At 47.3% G+C, this 26,156-nt stretch overlaps 13 protein-coding genes across 13 annotated transcripts in view; 9 read left to right on the top strand and 4 right to left on the bottom strand.

Annotated features, from left to right (window-relative positions):
- BU24DRAFT_417677 (uncharacterized protein) overlaps nucleotides 1-621 on the top strand; it is a 1,721-nt gene extending 1,100 nt beyond the window's left edge. The window contains exon 4 of the mRNA XM_033526781.1: nucleotides 5-621. Coding sequence (XP_033390368.1) covers nucleotides 5-402 — 398 coding nt within the window. The 3' untranslated portion in view covers nucleotides 403-621. The remainder of the gene's footprint in view (nucleotides 1-4) is intronic.
- Nucleotides 622-801: 180 nt separating this feature from the next.
- BU24DRAFT_35924 (uncharacterized protein) lies at nucleotides 802-1,242 on the top strand. Its single transcript, XM_033524035.1, has one exon. The coding sequence runs from the start codon at nucleotides 903-905 to the stop codon at nucleotides 1,176-1,178; it is 276 nt and encodes a 91-aa protein (XP_033390367.1). The 5' UTR covers nucleotides 802-902; the 3' UTR covers nucleotides 1,179-1,242.
- A 2,294-nt stretch (nucleotides 1,243-3,536) lies between these two features.
- Nucleotides 3,537-3,949, top strand: BU24DRAFT_457935 (uncharacterized protein; the record flags this gene model as incomplete). The annotated part of the gene is made up of 2 exons (XM_033531581.1): nucleotides 3,537-3,783; nucleotides 3,837-3,949. The coding sequence occupies 2 exons, from the start codon at nucleotides 3,537-3,539 to the stop codon at nucleotides 3,947-3,949; spliced, it is 360 nt and encodes a 119-aa protein (XP_033390366.1).
- Nucleotides 3,950-4,687: 738 nt separating this feature from the next.
- On the bottom strand, nucleotides 4,688-6,218 carry BU24DRAFT_363017 (uncharacterized protein). Its single transcript, XM_033524196.1, has 2 exons — nucleotides 6,084-6,218; nucleotides 4,688-6,014 (listed from the first exon to the last, which is right to left on the bottom strand). The coding sequence occupies exons 1-2, from the start codon at nucleotides 6,195-6,197 to the stop codon at nucleotides 4,791-4,793; spliced, it is 1,338 nt and encodes a 445-aa protein (XP_033390365.1). The 5' UTR covers nucleotides 6,198-6,218; the 3' UTR covers nucleotides 4,688-4,790.
- A 568-nt stretch (nucleotides 6,219-6,786) lies between these two features.
- Nucleotides 6,787-7,958, top strand: BU24DRAFT_470994 (NAD(P)-binding protein; the record flags this gene model as incomplete). The annotated part of the gene is made up of 2 exons (XM_033532675.1): nucleotides 6,787-7,611; nucleotides 7,679-7,958. Exons 1-2 carry the CDS (start codon nucleotides 6,914-6,916, stop codon nucleotides 7,956-7,958), a joined length of 978 nt encoding a protein of 325 aa, XP_033390364.1. The 5' UTR covers nucleotides 6,787-6,913.
- A 390-nt stretch (nucleotides 7,959-8,348) lies between these two features.
- Nucleotides 8,349-10,329, top strand: BU24DRAFT_488332 (uncharacterized protein). Its single transcript, XM_033533538.1, has 5 exons — nucleotides 8,349-8,522; nucleotides 8,587-8,916; nucleotides 8,974-9,257; nucleotides 9,319-9,543; nucleotides 9,592-10,329. Exons 1-5 carry the CDS (start codon nucleotides 8,468-8,470, stop codon nucleotides 10,174-10,176), a joined length of 1,479 nt encoding a protein of 492 aa, XP_033390363.1. The 5' UTR covers nucleotides 8,349-8,467; the 3' UTR covers nucleotides 10,177-10,329.
- Nucleotides 10,330-11,215: 886 nt separating this feature from the next.
- BU24DRAFT_438867 (monocarboxylate transporter) lies at nucleotides 11,216-12,892 on the top strand (the record flags this gene model as incomplete). The annotated part of the gene is made up of 2 exons (XM_033530273.1): nucleotides 11,216-12,262; nucleotides 12,785-12,892. 2 exons carry the CDS (start codon nucleotides 11,216-11,218, stop codon nucleotides 12,890-12,892), a joined length of 1,155 nt encoding a protein of 384 aa, XP_033390362.1.
- Nucleotides 12,893-13,659: 767 nt separating this feature from the next.
- Nucleotides 13,660-15,970, bottom strand: BU24DRAFT_384437 (MFS multidrug transporter; the record flags this gene model as incomplete). The annotated part of the gene is made up of 14 exons (XM_033524844.1): nucleotides 13,660-13,911; nucleotides 13,960-13,980; nucleotides 14,049-14,124; nucleotides 14,181-14,201; nucleotides 14,264-14,368; nucleotides 14,428-14,531; nucleotides 14,584-14,623; nucleotides 14,674-14,720; nucleotides 14,773-14,878; nucleotides 14,927-15,208; nucleotides 15,260-15,303; nucleotides 15,360-15,487; nucleotides 15,535-15,688; nucleotides 15,739-15,970. 14 exons carry the CDS (start codon nucleotides 15,968-15,970, stop codon nucleotides 13,712-13,714), a joined length of 1,560 nt encoding a protein of 519 aa, XP_033390361.1. The 3' UTR covers nucleotides 13,660-13,711.
- A 2,658-nt stretch (nucleotides 15,971-18,628) lies between these two features.
- BU24DRAFT_35727 (uncharacterized protein) lies at nucleotides 18,629-19,459 on the bottom strand. Its single transcript, XM_033523942.1, has 2 exons — nucleotides 19,149-19,459; nucleotides 18,629-19,090 (listed from the first exon to the last, which is right to left on the bottom strand). The coding sequence occupies exons 1-2, from the start codon at nucleotides 19,358-19,360 to the stop codon at nucleotides 18,721-18,723; spliced, it is 582 nt and encodes a 193-aa protein (XP_033390360.1). The 5' UTR covers nucleotides 19,361-19,459; the 3' UTR covers nucleotides 18,629-18,720.
- A 1,130-nt stretch (nucleotides 19,460-20,589) lies between these two features.
- Nucleotides 20,590-21,726, top strand: BU24DRAFT_35747 (uncharacterized protein). The gene has a single exon (XM_033523955.1). The coding sequence runs from the start codon at nucleotides 20,860-20,862 to the stop codon at nucleotides 21,514-21,516; it is 657 nt and encodes a 218-aa protein (XP_033390359.1). The 5' UTR covers nucleotides 20,590-20,859; the 3' UTR covers nucleotides 21,517-21,726.
- Nucleotides 21,695-22,355, top strand: BU24DRAFT_417669 (uncharacterized protein). The gene is made up of 2 exons (XM_033526780.1): nucleotides 21,695-21,818; nucleotides 21,897-22,355. The coding sequence occupies exons 1-2, from the start codon at nucleotides 21,719-21,721 to the stop codon at nucleotides 22,145-22,147; spliced, it is 351 nt and encodes a 116-aa protein (XP_033390358.1). The 5' UTR covers nucleotides 21,695-21,718; the 3' UTR covers nucleotides 22,148-22,355.
- A 643-nt stretch (nucleotides 22,356-22,998) lies between these two features.
- On the bottom strand, nucleotides 22,999-24,273 carry BU24DRAFT_417668 (putative fructose-bisphosphate aldolase). Its single transcript, XM_033526779.1, has one exon. It carries the CDS (start codon nucleotides 23,927-23,929, stop codon nucleotides 23,078-23,080), a length of 852 nt encoding a protein of 283 aa, XP_033390357.1. The 5' UTR covers nucleotides 23,930-24,273; the 3' UTR covers nucleotides 22,999-23,077.
- A 342-nt stretch (nucleotides 24,274-24,615) lies between these two features.
- Nucleotides 24,616-25,977, top strand: BU24DRAFT_457927 (3-hydroxyisobutyrate dehydrogenase mitochondrial precursor; the record flags this gene model as incomplete). Its single annotated transcript, XM_033531580.1, has 2 exons — nucleotides 24,616-25,374; nucleotides 25,429-25,977. 2 exons carry the CDS (start codon nucleotides 24,616-24,618, stop codon nucleotides 25,975-25,977), a joined length of 1,308 nt encoding a protein of 435 aa, XP_033390356.1.
- Nucleotides 25,978-26,156: the final 179 nt, after the last annotated feature.

Genomic DNA, 26,156 nt, shown 5'->3' with positions numbered 1-26,156 from the left:
GAAGCTACATACCTCATACTATCAGTGCAACATATCGTTCTTTATCAGATTAGTCGCCGTTATGAAAGATACACAAAACCCGTGCGTTTGCTTGAGGGCACGCATCCTCCCTCCGATGAAGCCATCGAGCTTCTACTCAAAACTACACAGGTTAGTTCTCCTAAAACTCGTATCAACAGACTCCCCGTTGAGCTGCAGGATATGATCCTTGACGAGATATCGGAAGGGCCGATTGAGCGCGCCAGAGTCGGCTGCATACTTAATGCTGGAACTTTATTCCAATGGAGAAGCGGTGGCCGGGACATAGAGAGAGAAGAAAGTTGGTCAGGCAGGATTGAGGAGACTCCTGTGGAGTCACATATTCTTTTCGGCGATCATTTTAGTGGTGTGGCGTACAGGTAGGCTTACTGTAGATGCGACTTTTGAAAAGGTCCAAAGATTGATATATACCCGTAAACGAGCCTTTTGTTTTGCATTTATTTGAAGTAATTAGAATACAGTATCATGCCCCTTGGAGCATCAGCGACCCCGGCAATAGTCTCTGTCTACCTACCCTTACCACAACATCAAATTACATGATTTTAAAGTAATTTAAAGTTGCAGCTATAACCAAAGAAGATAGATAGTATAATTTAGAATTATTTTCGATAGCGAAAAGTTTAGTTCAGGTCAATTGTTGGTAAAACTGTGCTGGTAGGTGGGCATAAACTGTTGGTGGGGGAGGCTAGTGGCTACGTGGCTGCCTAGTATAGTTTCGTTGCTGTGTGCAGTCTAGTTGCAGCATTGTGCTTCGAAGCTATTAACTATCAACACGGTCATTCATTCAGACCGATATCAAAGCTCAATTATTTTACTTTGATGCTCCTTTGTTGACTACAATCTATTCAGCCAAAAGGAGAACCATGGCTTCTTATGACCTCGGAGCTATGACAGGCGGGAGATTCCATCAATACGCAAATCGTGTTGGCCAAGTTTATTATGTCGACACACTCACAAACGCTACGCGCTTTTCTATTCCAAGAGGATTAGAAGATGTCCCAAGCGTAAGTTATTGTAGTAGATTGATTAGTCAATATCTAGCCTACGGAACAGGACACTTGGACCCAGGACCTATCAAGAAATTGGCCACAATGGTAATCCCTGGAGTGCTTCAATACACTATGAACGATCCTGAATAATGTGATCTAGGAACAACGAAAGAACTGGAAGAGCAGTTCTCATAGATCCCAATCCGCCTCCACCTCAAACGTACCTTGACGATCTTCACGTCCAGGCCATGCTTGGTGTTTTAGCACGGAGGCCAGAATCAGAGGAACGTCTCTATCAAAGGCCCATAGAGGGTATCCTCCGATTCATGTTTCCTAAGAGCGAAGGGTACGAAGTATTTCGAGAGGCAGAAACCGACTTTGCTTTTAAGCTTTCGCAAAGAACCCGCGCAACTAGCCCTCTGTATGACTTCATGCTCATCGAGAGCAAGAGGCCGGGAGTGCCTTGGGGGCCAATAGAGGATCAGCTTCTCAACCATCTTGCTGAGAATAGAAACGCTAGCAAAAATTGCTATGGAATAGTTTAGATTGGGTTGGATGTGCAGTACTACAAGTACGAGGGGGGCGTAATGAGCCATGTGGGGGGAAGAATGCACCTCATTACCCAAGTTCAAGATGTTATGGACTGGGGTCGATATATCAAGAACCACCCGATGCCATTCGTGTAGATGGATATGGTGCCCAAGGTCGGGTTCTCTAGATCTTAACTCCATGTCTAATAGATTACTTCATGTACTAATAGGAAGCTACTCGACTCTTTTACTCCTGCTACGAATAAACATGTATTACCGCGAATCTTAATACCCATGTTCTTTTCCAACTTCTCAATGAGTTCGAACGCGAACTTCCGTTGTCCTTGTCCGAGGAAACTTGGGAGTTCATGGTGTCCGTATCCTTGGTTATCTGTGATTCTTGACGTACCTTGCTATTAGTTGATTAAAAAGACCTGTTTGTCAGGTAGACCTGTGTTATATGGTGAAATTGTGGAAAAGCAGTCGATAAAATCTCTTGAAAAGCGTTTACATGTGGCTGTTATACGTGGCACCCGTGAATGTAGTATGATGACGTATATTTTTATGCAAGCCATCATATGTGCAGTTTCCTTTGGTGGCAATACCCTCATGTGTTCGATCATCTCTGATCGTTGCATTCTCACACGCGCGATCGTCTCTGATAGAAGCATCCTCATATGCATATCCCGAATGTCAATCTTATATGATAATATTCACATCGAGGTATTATTTTTCGATTCAAGGCCGCCTGACTCCGGCTTGGAGTAATCATTGATCTCAGAGAAAAGAGCAGTGCGATAGATTTCGAGCACTGCGCTATCGTCATCAGTGGCGTTGGTTTTCAAGTTGGCGAACGAATTGAGGTGGGCCTCTTGCTCGCGCCCAGTATGATGACGAACTTCATTCGAGGCTATAGATAAAGTACCAGTTGTATCAACCCAAACTTGTTGGTCTCAACAACCCAATCATAGTTTATACCAAACCTTCCATCACTCTGCAGTGTCTCATATGTCTTTTTGAAAAGAGGATTCAGCTCAAGTAGATTCTGGAAATCGTGGAACTTGGCTTGGAGTATTCTGGGGTTGAAAGGTATGGGTTGCTGTAACGCACCGAACTGCACGATGTAAAGACGCTTAGACACGTCTTCGTTTGTATTGTACTAGGATACTGTTCCCTAGAGCTCTCACAAGGACGGCACCGGAAGAATACAATCCGATTTCATTGTCAACGTTCGTGCGCTACTCTTCCTTGTCAATGCTGTTTTCTCGCATCTACGAAAGCAGATCAGCACTATTGATATCTTGTCTGTTGCATCTAAATTCACTTTCCCTAAAATGTTGGTGTCTATAGTGTTCAAAATTGCACTAGAAGGGATGACACGAAGCTTGGTCTATGAACTCGAACATGTGGCAGACTATATCCTAAGTCAATCCCTACCCAACGCCGCAAACTTACAGTCCTGGCGCTACTTCTATCCAATGTGTTCAAGGAGCTGCCCACTACCTGGGGTTATCACTTAACGTAAAGTGGTGGCAGCGATGAAGAGGGCATCGACTTGTATCGCAATCTATGCATAGTTACAGGCTGAGCACGGGACGAGACCCTAAGGATGTTCAAAAACAAGGTAAACAATCTAACATAACAAGCATCATATGAAAAAGAGTATTATCTCCTGTCCACGACCCAGTCTTTTCTAACAGGGGGCAAGCTCATTGGGTAATGAGGTATATACATCTGTCCAAAATCTTGCTTCCTGCCCATGCTTCAATAAATCTGCCAATTTAGAGATTATAACCGTTACCATCTCCTGTCAACTCCTGTAAAAATTGATTGATCCCAAAGATTTCAGTTACGATATGTTTCGAGTATTGTAACTATAAAAGAGACTGGTCCGTCCCTATCACCAATATCAGCCCAACACCAAAGCTCTTCCATTATCGTGCAGTCTCTATCCAAAGCCAACTACAACTCAGTCAATATGCAATTTCTTGCTTCCACTCTATCCATTTTCGGCATGTTAACGCTTGCCGTCGCTGCTCCTGCCTCAGCAGACGAACCGCCCTCTCTTACGGCACTATTCCAAGAGCTCCGAGACTTCCGCTGCGAGACTGGCGGCTTGAACACCCGGGCCATTTTATCGACCGAAGCCGGAAAGTGTCTCAAATTTAAAAATCCCCTGGACACTTCAGGTGTCAAGCTTACCTTTCTAAAGCCTGAGTGTTACCGTTCGTGAGAATTGGTCTGCTTAAACTATCATTTATTTCTAACAAGCGACCAGTACTAGTTCATCTCGACGACAATTGCCAGGAACTCGCTGTTAATGTAACTAGGGGACCTTATTGCTTGGGCGATGATGTCCGCACCTATGGCTCAGCTATTGTGGGATGCTAGGCTCAGATTTTGCTGTGGAAAATATGGGAAATTGAATGACCCTGCAAGGTCCATTGTAAATAGATCAAGTGTCTTACACTCCAAAATGAGGCCAATCATTCTGTTCCGCTCACTCTCTTTCCACAATATCTATAAAGTATCTAATACATCTATCCTATACATCATCATCTTTGCCTCGCCAGTCATCCGAATGTATGTACTGACTACGATCTTCTTATGTCTTACCCTTAGATTGCGTCATGTATGTTCTAACCAAGGGTCGACCGATTTGGTCTACGTGATCGTACTTACATGTGTGGTGCTTTACACTTCAGGAGACTTTCACGATGGAGTGTTGCAGTGCGAGGGTGCATCTCTCGAAGGCACGCAAATGACGCTCTATGTAAATTTCTGAGCCACTTTCCAGAGATCTTGTTTGTTTTCATCTTTATACTTTGTTGAAGATAGTAGCGAGGTATGCATGATGAAAGAAATACCATATTGTCTATTGAGCATCACGAGTATTGTGTACGGATGGGGTCAAAAGCGCAATGAGAACCTATAGTATGGCAGGGATGTTTTCCCTGATCTCGTATTCGGTCTATCAGTGGAGTTAAGGTGGGGTAGCCTTCACGACCACTAGTCTTGATACGGTAATTTTCGTATACTCGTATACTCACACCAATCGGCAGCTCCCCGCAATAGATTATGCTGCACTCTGGCCCAACATTGTTCGACGAAAGTACAACTTATTATGCAGACGGAACGGAATGACCATATATGGAGATAGCTCTTTGAATTCACGGAGCTGCTGAGAAATAACATAGGTTTCTAGTCCAATTGTAACACTCGAAATGCTTCTTTATCCCCCGGGAATGAGTTCTTCACCATTCACCGCCCCACCTTCTCTTTTTGCCCGGAGCCATCGGGCCTGGTCTATCGGCCACTCAAGCCAGACTCGATAATCTTCCTTAAGAAGCTTATAGATGCTTGCAAGGATATGGTCAGACCATCCTTGGAGGAACCATATAGACTCAAAGTTTTGAAGTAATAACGCAAAATGTGCTGCTATTATCATTGATACTGGCCGTTTCTCCTGCAATCGCGCGCAAAATTCCTCCCCTAATTCATATGGCCAGCTGAACGCAGTTTGATGACTAAGGTTTCCCAGAACCTCACCTCTGCCATACGTAGTTTCGAAACAACATGCCAGCCTCTCGAGGGCATGTACATCTGCACCTGATTCTGACTCATTAGAACTTGCTACGAAGGCCTTCAGATGCTCAAAGGGGTCTATCCAATCAATACGAGGACATTCGAAGATGATGGTCGCCGGTATAGTAGCTCTTGGAGCAGACTCAATATGTTGCTTTTCCAGTGGACCAGCAATTATTTTCTCAGCACCAACCATTTCGGTGATGGTTCGGATTCCTTGAAGCAAAGGAAGCCACTGTTGTAGTCCTGCCTCACTGCAGAGGAGATAATCGCCAGGGCGAGGACCACGTGCAAAATGGTTGATGGACGCAAATGTCGCTGCAGTATAGACTGCATGGCAGTTGCGTGTATCCATCTGGCGTATAAGATCCGTAGCACCCTGAAGTCCAATGATAGAATGCTTCTCAGCTAGGGAGCGGAAATGGTCTTGCCTCGAGGGATTGTGGCGCGCGAGTTCTAGGGCAGAGAACTCGCATACCAGGTGGAGGATACTTGGATATGTGAATGACAAGAGGAGTGCTTGATCGTGAAGAGGATCACGTTCACCGGAAGTTGTCGTGGTACAATCGTTCTCTCGGGTGATGAAATGATTGAGCAGTTCTATATCGTCAACGTGCCTTATGGAATATGGAACGCCTTTTTGCACGTGCTGCAATGGAACCAACTGCTCCTCTGCCACTGACGAATCTTGGTCTGCGTCGCACCATGTAGTTCTCGGTCTTCCCCTTCTCCCAACCAGCGGGGGGCCATTCCTATTTCGGAATATTGAGCGCTCGAATTGCGCGTTCTGGCTGCTAGAGTTTGCGGAGTTGTAATCGCATTTCGCTCCAAACGTTGTACACTTGTTGCATTCAGGTTTTGTTTCGTCACACTAGATTACGACTGTTACTCCCGACAGAAGTTTCCAGATTTGTGGCACAGCTTGTGTGTGGTAGCGTACCTTAATTCTCCTAGCTTTGCATCGACCGCAGCCAGTCCGAGATTTGTTGTGCGATTGCCTCGAAAGTTTCGGTGGCGGACGACCCTGCTTCGAAGAGGCTGACGTTGAGCTCATCTGAAAACGAGAATACGAAAATGACCGCATGAAGGAAGAGGACGGCGGCGAGGCGGATTTATGCAATCTGGGGCCGACGCTATAGCACGTAGCGTAACTAGGGCGCGGCAAGGGAGGCATGGTCAGTTTTCCGTTTTTGTAATAGTCCGGGAATATCGAAGCAATCAGCGTGAAGGTCTTTAGGAAAATAGTAGGCGACGGCTAGATTAGCCGACTTCTTCGATATGAAAGGTCAAGATTCTGTGCATATCTGCGTCATCATTGCTCTTTGAGTTTCGCCCAGCCATGATTGCACAGCTCCAAAGTCAAATAAATGACAGCTATCACTACAGACCAGATTCTCATAACTCCCCAGTTTTGTTAACAACCCACGGTTTTGCACATATCAATTGACTAGTGGCAGCAGCATCGAATCACTCCTCTAAGCTATTCTATGATGACACGGATACGCACAGTTTCTGGTTCCTTTTGGTACCAATGGACCCTGAAGTCGGCAGGGTTCTGACTCGGACAACACGTGGGCACATATGACGCACAGTTCCTGGCTATCTCGTTGTTAGAGGTTGCGCACTTAGTATACGGACGAACGGTCGGACGTCGGAGGGTGGTGATGGTTGACTCCATGCTCAAATTACATTGAAAGAGACCAGTACATAAGAGTGGAAGAGAATCATCGAATATGCAACACTCAACTTCAGACCATAACCGCAAGAACCATGCTATTACTATTTCGTCAATTGTTTGCTTCCGTTCCTAAGCCGAACACTTCCTACGCCGGCAAAACTGTTATCGTAACAGGCTCCAATGTTGGGCTTGGACTAGAGGCTGCACGACACTTCACGAGCCTTGGAGCCTCAACGGTAATTCTGGCTGTCCGGTCGATTTCTAAGGGCAACGCTGCAAAGGAAGATATTGAAACAAGCACCGGAGTCAAGAATGTTGTACAAGTATGGCATCTTGATATGTCGTCATACCAATCAGTTATCGACTTCGCCGCCCGTGCTGAAAAGGAGCTTGCACGACTAGACACGGTCGTTTTGAATGCGGGCATAGGACCTATGAAATGGGAGGTTTTTGAGCAAGACGAGTCAACACTCACTGTGAACGTTGTCTCTACTTTCCTTCTTGCACTCGCTCTACTCCCGAAACTGAAGAGCACTGCGACTACGTTCAGCACACGACCGAACCTCACAGTGGTGGGGTCAGAAATGCACTTTTTTGCGCGGTTTCCCGAGAAGAACGCCCCAGAAGGGCAAATTTTCAAGACATTGAATGTCGAGAATCAAGACATGCGGGAGCGTTATAATTTGTCCAAGCTACTGGTAATGCTTTTCGTCCGAGCGATGGTAGACCAAAAGGCCGTTTCGCAAATGCCTGTCACCATCAACTGTGTCTGTCCCGGATTCTGCCATTCGTAAGACTTCCTTTCCTTCACAGCCTTTGTAAAGAATCAAGTCCCTCTTGCTAACAATATTGAATAGTGAAATTGCCCGCGAAGTTACTGGTCCGTCGAAAATTGTCATGATCGCTATGAAAGCCATTTTCGCACGCAGCACGGAAGCTGGTGGTCGAACGCTGTTTTACGCAGCCAGCCAAGGGTCAGAAACTCATGGAAAATTCCTAATCAACTGTCGGGTCAGTGATCCGTCGCCTTTTGTACTGAGCCCTGAAGGAGGCGTGGTACAGAAACGGGTATGGAATGAGCTGGTGACAAAGGTGGAGGCAATCAAGCCTGGAATTACGTCCGATTTGAAGGGGTAAACAACCTCGCACTGTTTCATCAGGGTTTTTATCAGCAACTTACTCTATCTAATCTTTGACCGGTGTTAACATTCAAATTCATTTCTATACAACCAAATACAACCGTACTTCCCCACGCAAGCACATGATATTATGTGATAGACCGCTAGTGTGATCCGAATAGTTGGCTATGAATTTCCAAGCAAAGCAATTATACATTCTGAATGCAAAACAGAAGATTCAGAATATTTCGCATTCGATCCCGTTGATCAATCGCTGGAGTTGGTAGCATTACCATGTACCTTCCAAGGCAGAGCGGAGCGCTTCCGTACTACTGCTACTTTGGGCAAAGTGTCATCTAGTTACCCAGACCAGATTAGTCATTTCTTCAATCCTCACACCCTCAACTATGAGTAACTTAACGTTTCAGTCTTCAACTCTTTCATGCTCCGGCCGTTGCGCTTACACGTAGGAACGACGATAATGGCCGATGGCCAATTACATGGCGTTTTGTATCGAAACGTACAAAGATGGGTGCACAGTTGCCCCAATTAAAGGCGCAGAGAGGCTGCTGGACATGTAAAAGTACGCGACCCTACCCACGCATACAACCATTTGATTCAATTAATGATTGTTGATCGAGCGTTAGGTCGCAAAATTGGTTGCGACAGAAGTCTCCCTTGTTGTAAAAATTGCCTTCGCACCGATAGAACTTGCAAAGGCTATGGCCCTCGATTGGTGTGGCGAACCTCAGCTACAGTCAAGCCTCAGCATGTTCAAGCCTACTGGTCCGCAGACTCTGCTCAGAGACTGCAAGACTACGGAACGGACTTTCTGACCTTCAACGTAGAAGATATGGATCTTGCAGAAGGCCGTATTGATTGGCATAGCGCACTGGTCAAGTCCCTAGCTCGACCAAGGTGTGCTTTCATTTCACATCGATCGAGTACTAGCCAGCAGGGGGCTATTTTCAGTTACTGTTTGTGCATGATTGTTCTACAACTGACTTCAGAGACATTAAGCTTACATGCCTTAGACATCCAGGTGGTAGCTCCGATGTGCTCGACCACCCATTTCGGCAACGGGTTGTGGCAGGAACTGCCATCAATAGCCCTTTCAGCACATGACGCATCAACGGAAGCACTTTTGCACTCTATGATCGGCATCTCAGTTCATCATCTCCGGGGTTCTGACGCCGCGCTTCCTTTCAAGATGAAAGCAGTGCAAGCTCTTACGCGTTCGCTTGCCCACTCGGCTGCCTGTGTCAAGAAAAGCACGCTATCGCAATTAGCGGCAGTCATGATGATTTGTATGCATAGTGTAGGCACCGGCTATGAAATGTTGATAAAAAGCCCAAATAGAGCTGACACGATATCTACAGGTTTTCGATGCAGACGACGGTTACTTCTATGTACACTTGGAAGGAGCTCGACAAATTTTGCTGGACTTGGGCCTGAGATACGGACGAAGCCAGCTCACTGAGTTTCTGACCATCTGGCTTATGTACTATGACGTGCTAAGCAGTTTTGCTCATCCGCTGCGCCAATCTCATCGCACACTTGATGCTTCATTCGACCGAATTATTTTGCAGGACGACCCTACGATTGTGAGTTACCCTGCCTTGGTTATCTGTGGCTTACTTAACTTGAACTAGATCATAGGGATCCTAGGCTGCTCGATTGAGGTCTTCAATGCAATCCGCCGCATCAATATACTTCGAGCGAGGATCCTCCTTAAACGCAACGAAACATCCGAGTCCATTGATAAGAAGGAACACCGGCCTGCATTGGAGGCAATGCTTCAAAATGCTACGCAACAACTCAGTCGTCACGAGATCGACTACTTGGTGCATGCAAAGCGTGCAGAAGTTCTAGCGAAGGCGGAACTATACCGGCTGGCCGCTTTACTCTACCTACAGCGTGTAGTGCCAGCAGATGGAGATGAAGGCCGAAGAGCAGCATACCTACAACAGGCACTCTCTATCTTGTCGAGACTCACGGTCGCATCGAGCCCATGGCCCTGTTTTATCGTGGCTTGCGAAGTTACGTTAGAAGAACAGCGATCACAAATCCTTAAGGCTTTACATGACATGGATGCAATACGAAGAATTGGGAATGTGCACGCGACGCGTGCCATTATTGAGACGATTTGGAAACAGCAAGACCTCCGAGGGGGAGTTGAACGTGTTGGCTGGTGGTCCTGCACTGATTTTGGGCTGTCGGTTCCCTGGTTTGTGTGACTCAGTTAGCAACGGGATTCTATTCTTTAGTCTCTGTGAGAAGTCTATAGTGACATCACCTTATTGCGTCCATGTTTTATTCTAACAACATTCTTTATATATGCAGACTAGTTGTTGTGATATACAGGCAATATGATTAAGGATTTGCAATAGAAGGCTACGTGACATGATGCCGTAGTTGCAGAACGAAAAAGCTCTGATTGTGAATTGCTCCTCACTATACGCACTATGCAATGTCAGTGAGAACAATATTTTTTCAGGAGCACCGAAATTGCCCAAAAAGAGTCACCATGTCTGTTCCTAGCAGAAAATTCTTTATGCGGCAGATTGTTAGGAGGGCTTTATTGCACATGTGTTCGTTTAGACCTAACCGTCTCATTTCGTGACGCAACCTATCTTCTTTTGGAATTCCCGAGATAAGATCGCAAAAGATTTCCCCAAGTTTTGATCAGGTAGGGCTTGGCGCATTTTGGCAGGGCGTTAAGCGGGCCATATTCCAGACTAACACACCTAGTTCTCATCTTTGGCCCACTCTCTACGCATTCTCAGGGCATAACCCTACACTAGGTTAGATATTCAGCGCGGAGTGAATGGAGAATCAACATGTTCTCCTATGACGGATATCAATCCAGCCCAAGTGCACGGTCACAATTTTTTTATATACATTATGACTACTGCTGCTATAAATCCTCTTCGTACTTCTCCTTCTTTCCCAGGTCCCCATCACACAGTCCGCCGAGGTGTTTTGATTGGATTAATAGCGCCCAACAAAGATTGAACTGTCGACATACAATATCTCCTTCGCTACTCTATACTTAGGTACGGTACTTTACAACAATGCCTGCCGACGAAAATGCTAGCCAGCCATCTAGGAAGCCGTCAAAGTGGTAAGCATCGTACTACAACCTCGCCCCCTGGCAGCGGTACGCTTACTTCTCATAGGCGTCAATCTTCTATTGTCGTTGCTGCTTTCATGTTGAACTTTTCCGGATGTGGCCTCCTCTTTAGTTTCGGAATCTTTCAATCCCTCTATGAAGACATGTCGAGGGAGCCCAACAATCCTTTCACGGGGGCCTCATCTGCCGAGATCACATTGATAGGCAGTATTGCGGCGTCTTTGATGAAATTGGGAGCACCATACATTGTTTCATGGACCACATATTTCGACCCGAAAATAGTCGTGTACGCAGGTGGCTTGCTATATGGTATTGCCAGTGTGCTTGCAAGTTTTGGAAATGCCTTGTGGCATTTTCAATTGACACAAGGTCTACTGATAGGCATTGCGACATGTCTATCTTTCATGCCATCTATGGTAGTCCCACCTAGATGGTTCGGGCGCCACAGGGCATTTTGCATGGGGATTATTTCTTCTGGGACAGGTATCGGCGGTCTAGTGTGGTCTCCGGTCCTCACTGTCTGCATCCAAGAAATTGGCTTTCGAAACACTTTACGACTCACGGGCTGTATATGTACAATCCTCGTTTGCATATCAGGCCATGCCTTAGCCTGGGAACCACAAATGGCTGCCTCCCTACATGAAAGCAACCCCAAAGTTGATTGGGCTACTGGATTGTTGAAGGTCCCCCTGCCACCCCGACGACTTGTCTTGACACGCAAGTTTCTTGCGCAAAGCATCAATGCCTTTTTTCAGAGTGCTGCATACTATACTCCCATCTTCTACATCGCAGCGTTCTCTAAAACTCTCGGATATGACGAAACGGATGGAGCCAATTTTACAGCCCTCAGCAACGCATGCAACGCTATCGGAAAAGTTGGAGTTGGATTTATCGCTGATAGAATCGGACGACTAGACTCATTCTTTTTCACGACGCTATTGAGCTGTGTCTCTACAGGCGGCCTTTGGGTGTCAAGCACAGTTCTTGGACCTTCGAATCTACAGAACAGCCGAGCACTGTTCGTTGCTTTCACCGTCGGATATGGCTTATTCGCCAGTGCCTACATCGGGCTCTTCTCACCTGCGCTAGTGGAGCTCTTTGGCATATCCGATATGCCTCATGTCACGGGCATCATGTACATGTTTCAGGGTGTAGCTGGGTTGATTGGAACTCCTGTGGCCGGCCTTTTGGTTTCCGGGGGCTTGTCCCCCGGCTCCTATTTTTCTATGGCTGTTATAGTAGGAGTCTTCATGTTCATTGCCACAGTTTCAGTTCTATGGGCAAAAATAGAGTTAATCAAGGAGCGAACTAGAAAATGGAAATGGATATGGCAGCTGTAGAATATCCATGATAAGAGTGAAAATCTAAGGCTTGGATTTTGCATAATGTCCAGAGAACATTGCTTCCCACACCAAGTCAAACATTCGGCCTGTGAGCAAAGGTCGCCGACATATTGTTCATGCCAAATTTGTCCCTTCTATTCCTCAGCGATCTTCTCGTATGCAGTGTAGTAATCGAGTGTCTGTAGTCAAGCTCTATTTTACTCAAATTTGAAAGGAAATGAAAAACCAATACTAGAAGTAGAAAGATGACTGTTCAAAAAGAGGACGCTGATGTTGCAAGAGGTATAGGTTCCAATATTGGAATAGCGTGAGGGACCGTTGCGCGGACTTCCTCGGGGGGGCCAAAATCCAACTTGCCCAATTGGGTAGGTTTTCGAATTTCCGTTGAAAACGGGTAAATTTGAAGGACCAGCGGCCCTGCCAATCAACGTCTCAACATTACAAATTCGACCAAATCGGCCTCTTCTCTTCAAATGAACGCGCCGTAAAATCAAAGATACATTGCTGGCAAAACACACACACACACACACACACACACACACACACCACCAAATTGAGAAGCTACAATTAGGACTGAGAATGACGTCTGGTGGACTAGAACAAGTGCGCGTATATAGCCGCGGCAGAGTTGAACAGAGAAGCGGCAAACACGTCTAGCTGCAACCAACCACACCCCTGTCTTGCATGTTGGACGTGTTCACTCAATGAACATGTGTAATAGCGGAATAAGGATTAGAAGACTTGTTAAAAAATAAATGCTAATTAGTCTGTTTTCTCAATACTGAGAGGGTGAAGGTCCTTCGACTCTGTCTGTCTTTGGTTCTTCGCTTCCAGACGATAGAGAACGGTCTCTGGACACAAGAGAAGCCAAAACCCTCCTCTCCCCCAACTCCCAACTCCCCTTCCCAAAAAAAAAACAAAAAAAAGACAAAAAACATACAACAGCGGGGATTCGCTGATGGTCACCCACTCAACTACTAGTCCGCCGGTACTATGCTTAAGTATGGCTGAGCGAACGGGAAGCCCTGTTTTCATAGTCCAATGGTCGTATGTGACAGTTTGAGTCTTTACTGTCCTTATATCTCCTTTCTCATCTCTTCAATTTGAATCGTGGTCTCTATCCTTAGAGCCGAAAACATTGTTACCTCTACAGATATTAGTTACAATCATGTCAGAGATGCAATAATAGGGTAAAGAAATTGGACACAATACCATCGTCTCGAGGCTATCCGGCCTACTTTCCCCCCGGTCTACGGGGGTTATTGACGACGTTACGTCCGCGTCTCATTTGGCGCATTACGAGGTCGCATTAGCTGCAGCTGCCATGTTCAAGTCTCTGTCTTCCCTATCCCTGGCTATCTTCTGCGCGAACTTGCTTCTCTTTCGGATCGCAGGGCCCCGTAGATAGAAAACGAACACGGGGATGCAGAAGAGAAAGCCAAAGCCGAAGAGCACAAGCATAGAGTTCCGGACACCGAGCGCACGGTACATTGGACCTATGGTGCGTTAGATTGCGTTAAACATTAGGTTACCATAGTTCGAACCTGTGTAGATGGCACAGAGACCTATTTTGTGAATGTTAGCAATCTGGTTTCTGCACTTTGGCATTTTCAAGGTGTTGAGGAGAGCATACCAGCGAGGAAGTCCCTTGCAAACCCATTTCCACCAGTAGCCGACGCTGAGTACTCTCCATATGCGGCAACCATGTACTAAATATACCATTAGCTCACATTGAAATCATGATACCCTATTAAGAGTGCCTTACGTCGACAGTGGCATAGTATATCTGCATCAGTCAGTTTTCAATGTCGCTTCAAGGTTGATGGCTCTACAGCATGGAGAACATACCGCAAAATTAGCTGCTCCAATACAGCAAGAAAATACAATAAAACCTGACCAATGCAAAGGCGGGCCTGCGGCAGCGAAGGCCCCTCCCAGGAGTCCTATGGGAAGCTAATGAATGCGTTAGTTTGATCCCAGCAGTAGGATCTACAGGAAGGTGATAGGCATACCAATACACACTGAAATAGGAGCCACCAGAGTCTTGTCTCGGGCGCCAGGGTCTCTCCGCTCCTTCGCCTAGCATTGTGGCGTTTGATAACCGGGAAGAATGAAACTTTGAAGATTGTTAGAACATCGCTCGTTTAGCGGAATACTAAGAAACTCACGGTATGAAAGGACGTAACTGAGCGCAAGTGCAATGAGAGCCTGCGCATATTAGTATAGTGCGATTTTGTACGGGCCGACAGTAGACTGACATAGCTTCTCTGGGTTGGAGTGAATCCCCATCGCTCGAAAACATATCCTACAATTACGCATTAGCTTAGGTGGTGTATTCAGGCTTTCATTTTGCATACCGTAGCTCTCGAAGAACATGAAGATGAGCATATCAGCGAAGCCGCTAAGAAGTGACAGTAGAAACACAATGGGCTCGGTCGCCAGCATATGGTATGGGCGATACATCTGCAACTGGTTAGATCTCTTAAAAGTAGCAAAAGGCTTAGGCCATACCGTTGTGAATATCCTCCTTGGATCCCAGCGCTCCCGAACAGTCCTAACTTCGTTAGGTCCCCATACATCAACACCTAGCTTACGCTGCCGTCTGGCGTCTCTATCGAGAAGTAAGGTCGATCGAGACTCCCGGGCAATGGATGCGTGGAGAACCTGCGTGATCAGACCGAAGACCAACTGGGCATAGAAAATCCACCTCCACGGGGCATACTGTTCGAGGGGTCCTCCACAAATGCCACCAATGACTGCACCCAGGCACGACCAAAGAGAAGCCCAAAGCACCTGTGTGGCGTTAGATTCCAAGCCAGAGGGTTGGTCTATTCAATTACTTACAGCTGGCTGTTGATCATCTGTCGAGAACATATCGGCTACCATGCCTGTAACTGCGGGTTAATTGCCGATCATCACCATTATGTATCAATGCGAAGCCTACCTAGGGTGACAGAGCCACCAGCAGATGACAATCCTCCAAGCACTCGACCCCCAATCATCATGGGAAAGCTCGTGCTTCGAGCGCAAATTAAAATAGATGCATTCACAAGAATGAGGGACGTTTGCATACTATTTGTAATGAGCACAGTACCTCTTTAATTTGCACGCAGACTTACATTCCATATCGTCCCAATTCTTCCGACCAGGGTGCCCAGAGCTCGCAACCAAATGCATACGCGACAAGAAATGCCACCATACCATGTCTAGCGTTATGGACTCCAAACTCTTTGTTGATGCCTTCAACGGCATTGGAATAGATTGCGGCATTGACTTCAGTTGATGTTAGTCGGCGTTTCCTGCAGTGGGTAGAACATACATACAGTTCATACTTGTTTGACATATAGCAACGATAGTGAGCATGATCCATTTTCTCCTGGGGCTCCACGCATACGCTGTCTTGTCGAAGGCATCTTCTTCACGCAATACTACCTTTCCATCGACAACCAGAGGCTCGTTGCTCCCCACTGCTGCGACTGAAACGGCATCCTGCGCGCCCTCTGACTTGGCTTGCAACGTGCTGCCGGAGCTGGCTCTTATTCGAGGGTCTTCCATATCGACAGAAGACATATCTCTTGAAGATCATACGATAGAGTAAAGAGTGAGTAGGTGACAAGATAGTCAAAGCTGGGGAAGTGGGGAAGCACGTTCAAAATCGGGGCTCCAGAGTATCTTAAATGGTACCGGATGCTTCTCCATTACAAGAGCAGGCGCGGGGTTATTCTCTTGTGCTTGTACAATTTGGGAGTTTGACCATACTGTGGGGTCATTTGGATTGAGGCAATCTGAACGTTCACTAGGCTTCTTCTGCGCCAAACACCATTAGTAGCACGGTCCGCGTTAACATAGAGGGATCTATGTGTAAACGTGATCACTATATAACGATTAGTTACTTGTTAAGACTAAAAGATTATGACCCGGGGAACGACTTTCGGAGCGGTTACCGACCAGTACCAGGTATCTGGTATCCTCAACAAAATTCGCTCCGTAAGCATTGACTTCAAGATGTCACGATGAATATATAGTATCAATTAGCATCAAAAATCTCCTAGAGTCACCGCTATCAAATGATCTCAATAAGTTGATGAAGCTGTGTTCTTTGGTATTGTCTTACTCAAAAGAACCTATGTGTTTATCAGAGCTAGGTTCGAACAGCACGAGGTCATGTCTTTCAATAGACTTAACCTCAGACCATAGTATTCTTTGGTTCCGAGCGGCTCGTCTCGGACAATTCTTCGGAAGGTCTGGTCTGGTCTTGGCTGCCCGGAAACATGAGGCTTTAATATCGGCTTTCGGAGGCAACAGCATCGTTTTTATTGTAAGAAGTAAGACCACGAATGAAACATCAGCCCATTTCGACGTCATAGACAGTAACAGCCGAGAAAGATTCCTACATTGTTTCTATTGAAACAAATCGATGTACTGGCGAATAGAATCTGAGTGACAAACTCGTCCTCGAAGGGGTCCTAATCCAATGACCTCCCTTCTATAAAACAGTGCAGGATCTTGCCCACGAGGGCGATAAGGAGTTCTATTAGGTATCTCAAGTTGAGTTGAAGATGTTGCCAAGTCGTGGAGGGGTTTCTTTGCCTAATTCATAACCAGGGAACCGCTCTTCCTAGAATTTCTGGTGCTCTGTTAGGGAGGAACATCCATGAGCGGGGAATGTATCGGCTGTGTCGGTCGCATTGTCACTAAGCTTGAATTCTTTGTTTGATCTGTAGACAGCCTTCCACATACCTGGGTGGACGAAGTTGCGTATGCACAAGTTGCTCGAGGAGTTACGCATGGCTGTACCATAGTGAACGTACCTATGAACAGCCAGGGGGACTCTAGCATCAGCGTTAAGTCACAGTTGATGTCAAACGTTGATTGTGTTTAATCGATATCTTGAAGAAAGAAGAAACCAACCAGAAATTTCCCTTTTGTCATACCATGAAGTTGACATCTATTGTACAGTTAGATCGTTTAAAGAAGGAAAGCATGCATAAACGAACACAGATTCATCTCTTGTATGGTCCAGGCTTCGTCAAAATAGAACCGCACATCTTTGGCCTCCTGCTCCCGACTCCTGATCATCCTCCATAGCCCACCATGCTAGTCTAGGGTGATCAGATCGTGCCCAATCTTCTGGAGGTGTTCAGCTTGGACCTTGTTGTAAAGGTCCCAGAACGGTACATCCCCCATCTCCTTCATCTTGCTGGCGCTCGTCCTCGCGTCTTCTGGTACTCCCAGACCCTCCTCCCACCCCATGATGTCAGCTATCGCCTGTCGCTTTGGGTTGCCCGTTCTTGCAGGATCGACTTGTACTTGGAGCACAACGACCGGAAAAGGAGTGCTATCGATGGGAGTGCATTCTTGGGGCGCAACCTCTGCAATAGGAGTGCTTCCAGTGAGGGTCTGAGCACCATGCGGGGTACAAGCGAGGGCCTGGGTCTCAGTTTCGGTGTCGATGAGGGTCTGAGTGGCATATGGGGTGTCACTGAGAGTCCAGATACCGTTCGGGGGACCCTCAAGGGTCTGAGCATCGTTCGCATTAGGGAGAGTCTTAGAGGTATCCGTATCTATTCACAGAAGTCAGTATACCATTACCATTGGTGGTTGTAGGGTATCCTGAGCCACCTCATAAACACTCACTTTTAGTTGCGATTGCCGGATTACCGCGTTTTTTCAGGCCCAGTGTCGTATCCAGAGCAGGACGTGGCACCCGCAAGACGTAGCTCAGATATGCCGCCTCCGTGTTCTTCGTGCGTCGGGCCCAATCGCCTATTCCAGGTGGGCGTGGGATAGTTCCAGGAGGTGGAACCCAATTCCCCTGCGTCTCTTCTGGCTTGGGGAATGATCCATTGAACGCTGCAACAGCCGCTAGTTCTTCTGCAGCTGCACGGTCATAATTAGCGGAAGGGAGAGTCAATAAATGATTGCTGCGTACTTGGGCTTGCTACTGGATCACTTCTTCCAAATTGTTTCTTCGGCATTGTCACGACAATTGCTATGGTTTAATAAGATTGGACGTGTTGGGGCGTGTGCAGTGTTGTGTTGTGTTGTTGTATTGGTGGTGTCGTATTTGCAAGTGAGTGCGCGTCTGAAAGGAGAAAGGTAGGATAGTAGTCAAGGAGCGGAATGCACAGATGCTAACAAAGTAAAGGCGAGCACCTGGGATAAACTGGGCCACTATTTTGAACGCGAACAGTGCACCGCCCAAGGTAGGTAGAGAGAAAAGATGAAGGAGCAGTGGTGAAGTTGGTGTAGCAGGATGTGACGCTCAGTTACCTAGGTAGGTACCTAGCTTATATACAGTTGATTCAAACCATCAAGAACCATCCAGCACCAGCAAGTGCGCCAACCGTCCAAACGCCCACAATGGCACCTCCCACCTGACCGAAACTTCCTGGAGTATTCATGGGCGCTGCACCTGGAGAGCTAGAGCCAGTCGCGGCCGCCGCCTTCGTTTGTCCTGTTCCAGCAGCCGTCGTCGTCGTTTGTCGCGTCTCGGGATCAGTGGGCAAACCCGTCATCTTGGCCAGGACTGAGCTCAGACTTTGATAAGCCGAGAGAGGGTCCTTGTATGGCAACGCGGGAGATGTTCCCTTGAGAGGCCCAGAAGTTTCAGTGGGATCCTTGCAGACGGGAATCTTGTATTCGGTCAGGGTGCCTGCACACTTGGTGCCCTCGCTGGGGAAACTATCAGTACGTGTGCCTATCTCCAAAATGTAGGAGACGTTGAACCCACCTGCAGCACCACCCATCGCCACAGTCGTCATAACCCTTGCCGCACAGTGTCTCCGGATCCAAGGACTGACGAGCTGATAATCCATTGCCTGCCTCCCGACGGTATTGCTGGGCGAATTGAAGTCCATTAGGGAGCGCCACGGATCCTTGAACAGGTTCGGCGGCAGCAGCGACGACGAGTGTCAGGGGGAGGATGAAGTTGGTGAAATGCATCTTGTTAGAAGATTAAATAGTATTGCTATCGAAATGTGGTAAAGAAGAATGATCAGATGCTAAGAAGTCGTGGTGATTCACGGGAAAGGAGCGACAAGGAGATCAACAGATGCAGATGCTGGGGACTTGAAGACATAGCGTGGGCAGTGGAGGTTGTTATTTATATCGTCATTTGATTTTACACGTCTAGGTACCTAAGTTAAGACAGACGTGCTTCTTCGTTAGCTGCAAGCCATAGTCGATGCTGAAATGACCTACTAGGCCCCCCAAGCCGCATTTTACCTCTCAGTATCTTCACCGGTCCTAAACGAAACGTACTAAATCCAGACACCTCGTTGAGGAGCTGAAGCCACAGAATGCATATCGACCAGTCAATCATCGATGCGACAAAGCTTGGTCTCCGCAATCATGGCAAAAGTTTGTGACTAAAGAACGCTTGTTCACAAATCTAAGCTCTTCTAGGCATGATCAATAAATAAGCATCAGCCCTGCCTGGAGAATACGAAGGTAGATAGATTGTAGTGTGGCACTAAGAGCACCATTATTGTACCGAAATTGAAGGCACAAGTGCGATGAAAGCGAGACGGCGAGACGGAATCCAGCCAGTGTCAGCCCCAAATCTCCAGCACTCATTAGCGTCGAGGCCGGGTCAGGGGTAATAACGTCGATCCTCTCGCACTTTTGCTGTCAACACGAGGTCCATTCGTACAAGTAGGGTTTTCTGACTGCATGGGAAAAGAATATTGCAGATATTTATGAGAGAGCTGAAGTACTGTACTCCGTTAGAACTGTTCACATGCGAGAGGGCCATGAAAACCAATACGATGAAGGCAAGGGGAAAGAATCTATCAGTCACAATGAATTTATTATTAAACCTACCTTGGTACCTAATGGAAGGTACCTAATGGGAGGTTCGTCTCTTTCAGGCTTCAGTTCCAGTGATCAGCATGAAGGTTAACGGCACTACTACCTAGACGCCTAGACAAGTCTCGAAAGGGAAGGGAATGCGAGGGTTCAAGGGGTAGTCCACGCTATTCTATTTGCTGAATATGGTACGGGGTATACTGTGTAATTCATAACTTATAACCAGCGGTTTCCCGCCCTCGTGCGTTTGTGCGGACTTTTACAAGACATGCGCGTCGCAGCGCTGGAGAGCCCTGGAGGGGTTGGAGTCGGCTGATGTAATCAATCACGTGCGCGCGCGTCATCCCAACCCTCCAGCTAAGTTACGCCGTTGTCAACTGCTTACTACTGCTGTGCCTCTGTAGATGTGCAATCGTCTGATACTCAAACTTAATCGACAACTCACCTGCTTTTCATGAGTTTCGATTCTCTCATGTATTATCTACGCGTGTACGTTGAATCCGGTCTTGATTTCGCTCTCCACCTTTTCCTTCAAGAACTGCGGCTGCGACATCATTCGAAGAGGTAGCGTTCAGCCTCGTGGCAGACTAGACTTTCATCAATTCCAACAGGGTCGACACATAAGTGATTCGCTGATGGATTCCACTCGCTCCGTCAAGAGGACATACTCGAGACGGAACATGTCCATGGCTGTCGTGCCCACAGACTCACCTGAAAGAGATGACAGCCAGAAACGACACAAAAGGCTCGGTCCATCACCGGCAACGAATCCACCAAAGGAAATCGTGCCACCTTCGGCTGCGGGAAGGAGATTCAAAGGACCAATTTCCTTCGTAGATGCAGACGACGATGATGACCAGGATGATTCTGTTACGCCTGACACTGACGCTAAGACTACTACATCTATAGAGCGTGATGCACGGAAAAACATCCCAAAAGCAAAAGAAGTGAAAGATGCGGGTATCATGGTGCCAGAATCGCAGACCTCCTTTGATCAAGATATGACCGAGGGAGCATCTGTCCCTGGAATTGCCAGCGAACCCAGGGTGACAAACGGAAATCGTGATTCAGGCAAATCGCAAGCACACGAATCTCGTGTGAGTGATAGACCGAAGCTGCTAAAGTTCTCGTTGGCTTGTCAAGCTTCGTTGCAGAAGCAGTATCTTGCTCAATCTTCACCGCCTCCAAGACACAACGTCCGGCGTAGGAGACTCAGCGACACTTCAATGGCCGCTCAAATGTTTGTTGACTCGTGCTGCCCGGTGGCTTTTGAGGATACTGATACCCTTTAGATGGAAACGGAATCAGGAAGAGTCTTATTTCCTTAGACTGCCAGTAGAGATCAGAACCCATATCTATGATATTCTACTTGCAAATAAGACTATCGCTGTGCGTCACACACCATTCACCAAAAGCATCCCCTTTCGTTATTACGCAGAGGCGTACGAGGATGCTTCTTCTAGAGCTGTACAACAGCCTGCGGGACCAAGCAAGATGACCCTGCTCAGTGCTGTTTCCCGACAAATGCACCAGGAAACTGCCCTCATGCCGTTCCAGTCCAACCGATGGCTTTTCGCTACCCAGCTCGTCATGTGTAAGTGTTCCGCAATTGAACAACCCCAGATGATGCTCAAACTAGCTGCACCAAAGGGATAAGACTGAGAATGTTTAGATAATTACCTATACCACCTCAAGCACCTGTCACGATCACAGATGTCAGCTATTAAGCAGCTCGTAGTCCTTTCAGAGCGCCTCGATCCAAATTTACTGGATCTGCTCAAAGGTTTGAAGGGCCTCAGGGTAGTGCATTTCGAAACTCTTGACAACACATTCTCATTGATACGTACAAGCTATACAGTCGAGCGCGACGGCGAAGAGGTCGCGCTCGTCAGAGAGCCGCTGCACTTATTGAAAAGGTATTAGCATTGCAGACAAGGATTGCGCAGTTAGCTGCTTCAGCCATGTGGTACAGAAAAAGTGATATTGAAATGACACTCACCGGTTCAATGCTCCTCTTAGAGGTTGACAGGATGGTATATGATTCATAGCCGCGTCTAAGATCGCTTCTTGTCTGGCGAGGGATGCGAGTAATGCGATTCTAAATGGAGAAATTGAATTCGAACGAGATACATGAGGAGTTACCGGGCGTTACATGGTATGAGAAAAAATTGATTAACTGAAAGTCTATTAAAGTAATGATTTTGCTGAGAGAGCGGGATGGACAAAACAAAATGATATCTGGGGGAGTACCGGTTCCTTAATTACCTAGCTTGATATTCCGTTGTTGCTGCACGATCCACATCACCCCATGCGTCGCTGCAATGTCTCACGTGTTTCCTGTCATGAACAGACTTATGACATCAGTTCTAATTACAGTATAGCCATCTCAGTTCTCACGCATTAGTGGGTGATTGTTCAAGAGCCTACTTACCAGACTAAGGTCGGCTCGGGTCAGGCGTTACATGTAGGCGGTCCAGCATCACTTGGACTAGCCTATGTTCTAATCGAGGCCAGATTTAAGAGGGAGAGCGGAATTGACATCACTACTGGATGAAGGGAAGTAGGTCCAGAGATTTTACATCGGGAGCGAGCTGAAGTAGCACACAATGGCCAAGGCGTAAGAAGGGTTGGAAATTCTTTCGCTAACGATACGATGAAGCTCGATATTTATAAGATAGGGTGACCGGTTGGTAGAGTTGGTCTTAAACGATGAGTATAGACGACATGGCTGTGAAAAGAGAAGCGAGGGCAGTCACTGCGAAAAGGAATTGTACACTAATATGACTTCCATACAAATTTCTTAGTCTGTAATTTTGCAGAGCACACACTATCTGTATGTATTACAATAATTCTTCACGCCTTGCCTGTCGATCCAAGCATGTCGCAACATGATTCTACTGCCTTCTGCATTCTCAATGTCGCCTCTTCAATGACACTCGTGAATGGAGCCTTATTCGATTTCTCCTCCCAAACATCCTGGCAAGGATTGTTCAAAACCTTATTGATGTTGATCTTGCTGACTCCGTGGCCAATGCATCTCTGGAAGATCTCCGTTGTAAAGGGGTCTGCGCCGTGGAGCACTAGTCTAACTTGATCACCAACAGCCTGCTTGATGGACTCAAGTCTGTCGTATTCAAGCTGAATGCCTCGCGGCCCATAATTGCCGTGGACGTTGCCAAAGGATGGTGCCAGCCAATCAATACCGCAATCCACAAATCTCTGCGCCTCTTCAGGCGTCGTCAAGAGCGATTCGAGATCCTCTGTGTCTCCAACCCCGTCCTCTCCACCCACGATCCTCCCTGGCTCGGCCTCGCAGGCAATGCCCCTGTCGTGACAATACTTTGTCAACTCAGTGGTGAGCCTCAAATTCTCCTCTTTCTCGTAGTGGCTCATGTCAATCATGATGCTGTCGAAACCGCCCATGTCTGCTGCTCTTTTGACAATCTCCGGGTCTTGCGCGTGGTCGAGGTGCACAGTAACAGGCACGGAAGCATTGCGCGCTGCTTCTGCCGCCAAATGCACAAGACATGAGCCTGCGTAGTGGATTGCCCAGGGAAAGAGTAAGATCATGGCAGGCGATTTCTTAGCTTCTGCTGCGCGGACTGTGGCGAGAATACCTTCGGTATTGTAACAGCACATCGCAGGTATGCCATAGTTTTCACTCTGGGCCTTGTTGACCAAAGGTATCGCGCGGTTTGACTCCATTTTCGTAGCGAGATGAGTCGATTTGGTGAGATGTGAGGGTCTTCGAAGTCAGGAGCTGTTCAATCAATTGAGAAAGATGAACGAGTTCGCCGTTATGACAAAACTAGAAATATCTAACCAATTATTAGTGGACAGGAAGAAACGGAGAGCGGCTTGTGGGCATCCCACGCCGATGGAAGCTCGATTCCGGGGTTCCTTTTTAGGCGTCGCTTGTCTTCCATTGCGCCGCCCAACATGACGTTTCGGTGGGACATTTGCCGGCGGAAGCTACCCCACCACCTGATTCTTTCCTAGTGCGGGGGCACCTTCGACTGTTCATGAGGGTTGAACTCGACTTTTGCCGGCAGAGGGCTCCGCTCGAAAATGCCGCCTCATATGCGGAAGAGGCATTTTTGCTTCAGCAATTCCTCAACGATCGGATGTTTCGATAATAGAAACTCGAAGAGTGGGCAGAGCTTTCGGATGTCCTAATATGTCCATCCTATATTAGTAGGTTCGAGATACGGTCTCTTTGCCCACTTTCCGATTCATCGGAATAGTACAAGACCGAATTAGCACCGCAACTATCCCACCTCATGACACTTGTAGTCAGCCGACACGGGTTGGCATTTAGGTAGTTCATTCGAAGCCTGAGTTCATTCTTCGATCTTCAATCCCCTTTTGCCCCATCCTTCACACGTCCAACAATGTCTTCCAAACCAGCCATTGGCTTTGCCGGCCTGGGAGCCATGGGCTTCGGCATGGCAACGAATCTCGTCAAGCAAGGATATGCTGTGACTGGTTTCGATGTGTATGCGCCAACTCTTGAGAAGTTTAAAGCAGCGGGAGGAGTACCTTCCACTTCACTCGCCGAATCCGCGAGGGACAAACCGTTCTATATTGTAATGGTAGCAACTGCTCAGCAAGCCCAGGCAGCTCTTTTCGAAAGTCCAGATGGCGGAATCGTATCCGCCTTGCCAAAAGATGCAACACTGCTGCTTTGCTCTACAGTTCCAAGTGCGTATGCACAGGGTGTAGAAAAGCAATTGAAGGATGTCGGCAGAGACGACATATTCTTTATCGACGCACCTGTATCGGGAGGCGCCATTCGAGCTGCTCAAGGTACGCTGTCGATCATGGCCGGCGCATCATCTGCTGCTTTCCAGAAGGGCCAATGGCTTCTGGAAGAGATGTCGGCTCCTAAGAAACTCTTCATCGTTGAGGGAGGCATTGGTGCTGGAAGTAATATGAAGATGGCACATCAAGTCCTCGCGGCTATACAGATTTTGGCTTTGAGCGAAGGCTTCGGGTTTGGAGCTAGGCTCGGCCTCAATGGCAAAGATATTAGAGAAGCAGTGATCGGTAGTGAGGCATGGAGCTGGATGTTTGAGAACCGAAGTACAAGAACGTTAACAGAAGACTATTTTCCTGGTGCAAGTGCTGTAACGATCATTCTCAAGGACACTGTAAGCTCGATTATCCCTTTCATCCTATGATTTGGATACTAACAGGGAGTCAAGAGCATAATAACTTCCACAGCACGCCTGGTCAATTTCCCCGCCTCCCTGAGCACCATCGCGGAACAGGTATATTTCTCAGCAGTCGACCGAGGCTGGGGAGCGAACGACGATGCCGGACTTGTACGTCTGTGGACTTCTGAACCGGTTGCCAACATTCAGAGCACGTTATCGGATGAGGATAAAAAGGCGAAGATTGATCTAGTCATCAGTCTGTTGACAGGTATTCATCTTGTCGCAGCTGCTGAGAGCATTGCATTCGCGAAACACGTCGGACTGCCATTGGCGCAGCTATACAAATTGGCTGTAGATGCTGCAGGTGGGAGCGCGATGTTCAAATCCCTCGGTCCCAACATCATTGAGATTTTGGAAGGAAAGGGAGGCGAAACATCAAGTTTGAATAGCTATTTGAACAGATTGAAGGAGGCAGTCGGTGCGGCACAGAGCATCAGGAGTCCAGTCTACCTCGGTAGTGGTGCACTCAATCTCTTGGTCGCTGCTGGCAAGGAATTGACATTAGCAGAGTTGCTGAAACTCTATACTGTAAATTAGAAAATATCACACGAATTATCTTGTTGCGAACAATGAGTAGCAGCTATGTAAATGCATCCGTTCGCAGGTAATCAAGAGCAAGAAACAGTCAGACATTATCTTGGCAGCCATTCCTTTTTAGTTTAGACACGCCGCGAGTTCACGTCATCAACGCGAAGTCACAAGGCAGCCAGCGACTG

Source organism: Aaosphaeria arxii (assembly GCF_010015735.1).
Source record: "Aaosphaeria arxii CBS 175.79 unplaced genomic scaffold BU24scaffold_1, whole genome shotgun sequence".
Lineage (NCBI taxonomy): Eukaryota > Fungi > Ascomycota > Dothideomycetes > Pleosporales > Aaosphaeria > Aaosphaeria arxii.
This window is presented reverse-complemented; position numbering and strand designations above follow the sequence as displayed.

Excerpts from the sequence above, each read along its gene's own strand:
- BU24DRAFT_35727 (XM_033523942.1), bottom strand. The coding sequence starts at position 19,360 with ATGCATTTCACCAACTTCATCCTCCCCCTGACACTCGTCGTCGCTGCT. Across the intron at positions 19,091-19,148 it reads GGCGATGGGTGGTGCTGCAG|CGAGGGCACCAAGTGTGCAG; the intron begins GTGGGTTCAACG and ends TAGTTTCCCCAG.
- BU24DRAFT_488332 (XM_033533538.1), top strand. The coding sequence starts at position 8,468 with ATGGGTGCACAGTTGCCCCAATTAAAGGCGCAGAGAGGCTGCTGGACA. Across the intron at positions 8,917-8,973 it reads GGGGGCTATTTTCAGTTACT|ACATCCAGGTGGTAGCTCCG; the intron begins GTTTGTGCATGA and ends TACATGCCTTAG. Across the intron at positions 9,258-9,318 it reads TGATGATTTGTATGCATAGT|GTTTTCGATGCAGACGACGG; the intron begins GTAGGCACCGGC and ends CGATATCTACAG.
- BU24DRAFT_417669 (XM_033526780.1), top strand. The coding sequence starts at position 21,719 with ATGACCCTGCTCAGTGCTGTTTCCCGACAAATGCACCAGGAAACTGCC. Across the intron at positions 21,819-21,896 it reads CGCTACCCAGCTCGTCATGT|ATAATTACCTATACCACCTC; the intron begins GTAAGTGTTCCG and ends GAGAATGTTTAG.
- BU24DRAFT_417668 (XM_033526779.1), bottom strand. The coding sequence starts at position 23,929 with ATGGAGTCAAACCGCGCGATACCTTTGGTCAACAAGGCCCAGAGTGAA.
- BU24DRAFT_35747 (XM_033523955.1), top strand. The coding sequence starts at position 20,860 with ATGGATTCCACTCGCTCCGTCAAGAGGACATACTCGAGACGGAACATG.
- BU24DRAFT_35924 (XM_033524035.1), top strand. The coding sequence starts at position 903 with ATGGCTTCTTATGACCTCGGAGCTATGACAGGCGGGAGATTCCATCAA.
- BU24DRAFT_363017 (XM_033524196.1), bottom strand. The coding sequence starts at position 6,197 with ATGAGCTCAACGTCAGCCTCTTCGAAGCAGGGTCGTCCGCCACCGAAA. Across the intron at positions 6,015-6,083 it reads GCAAAGCTAGGAGAATTAAG|TGTGACGAAACAAAACCTGA; the intron begins GTACGCTACCAC and ends GTCGTAATCTAG.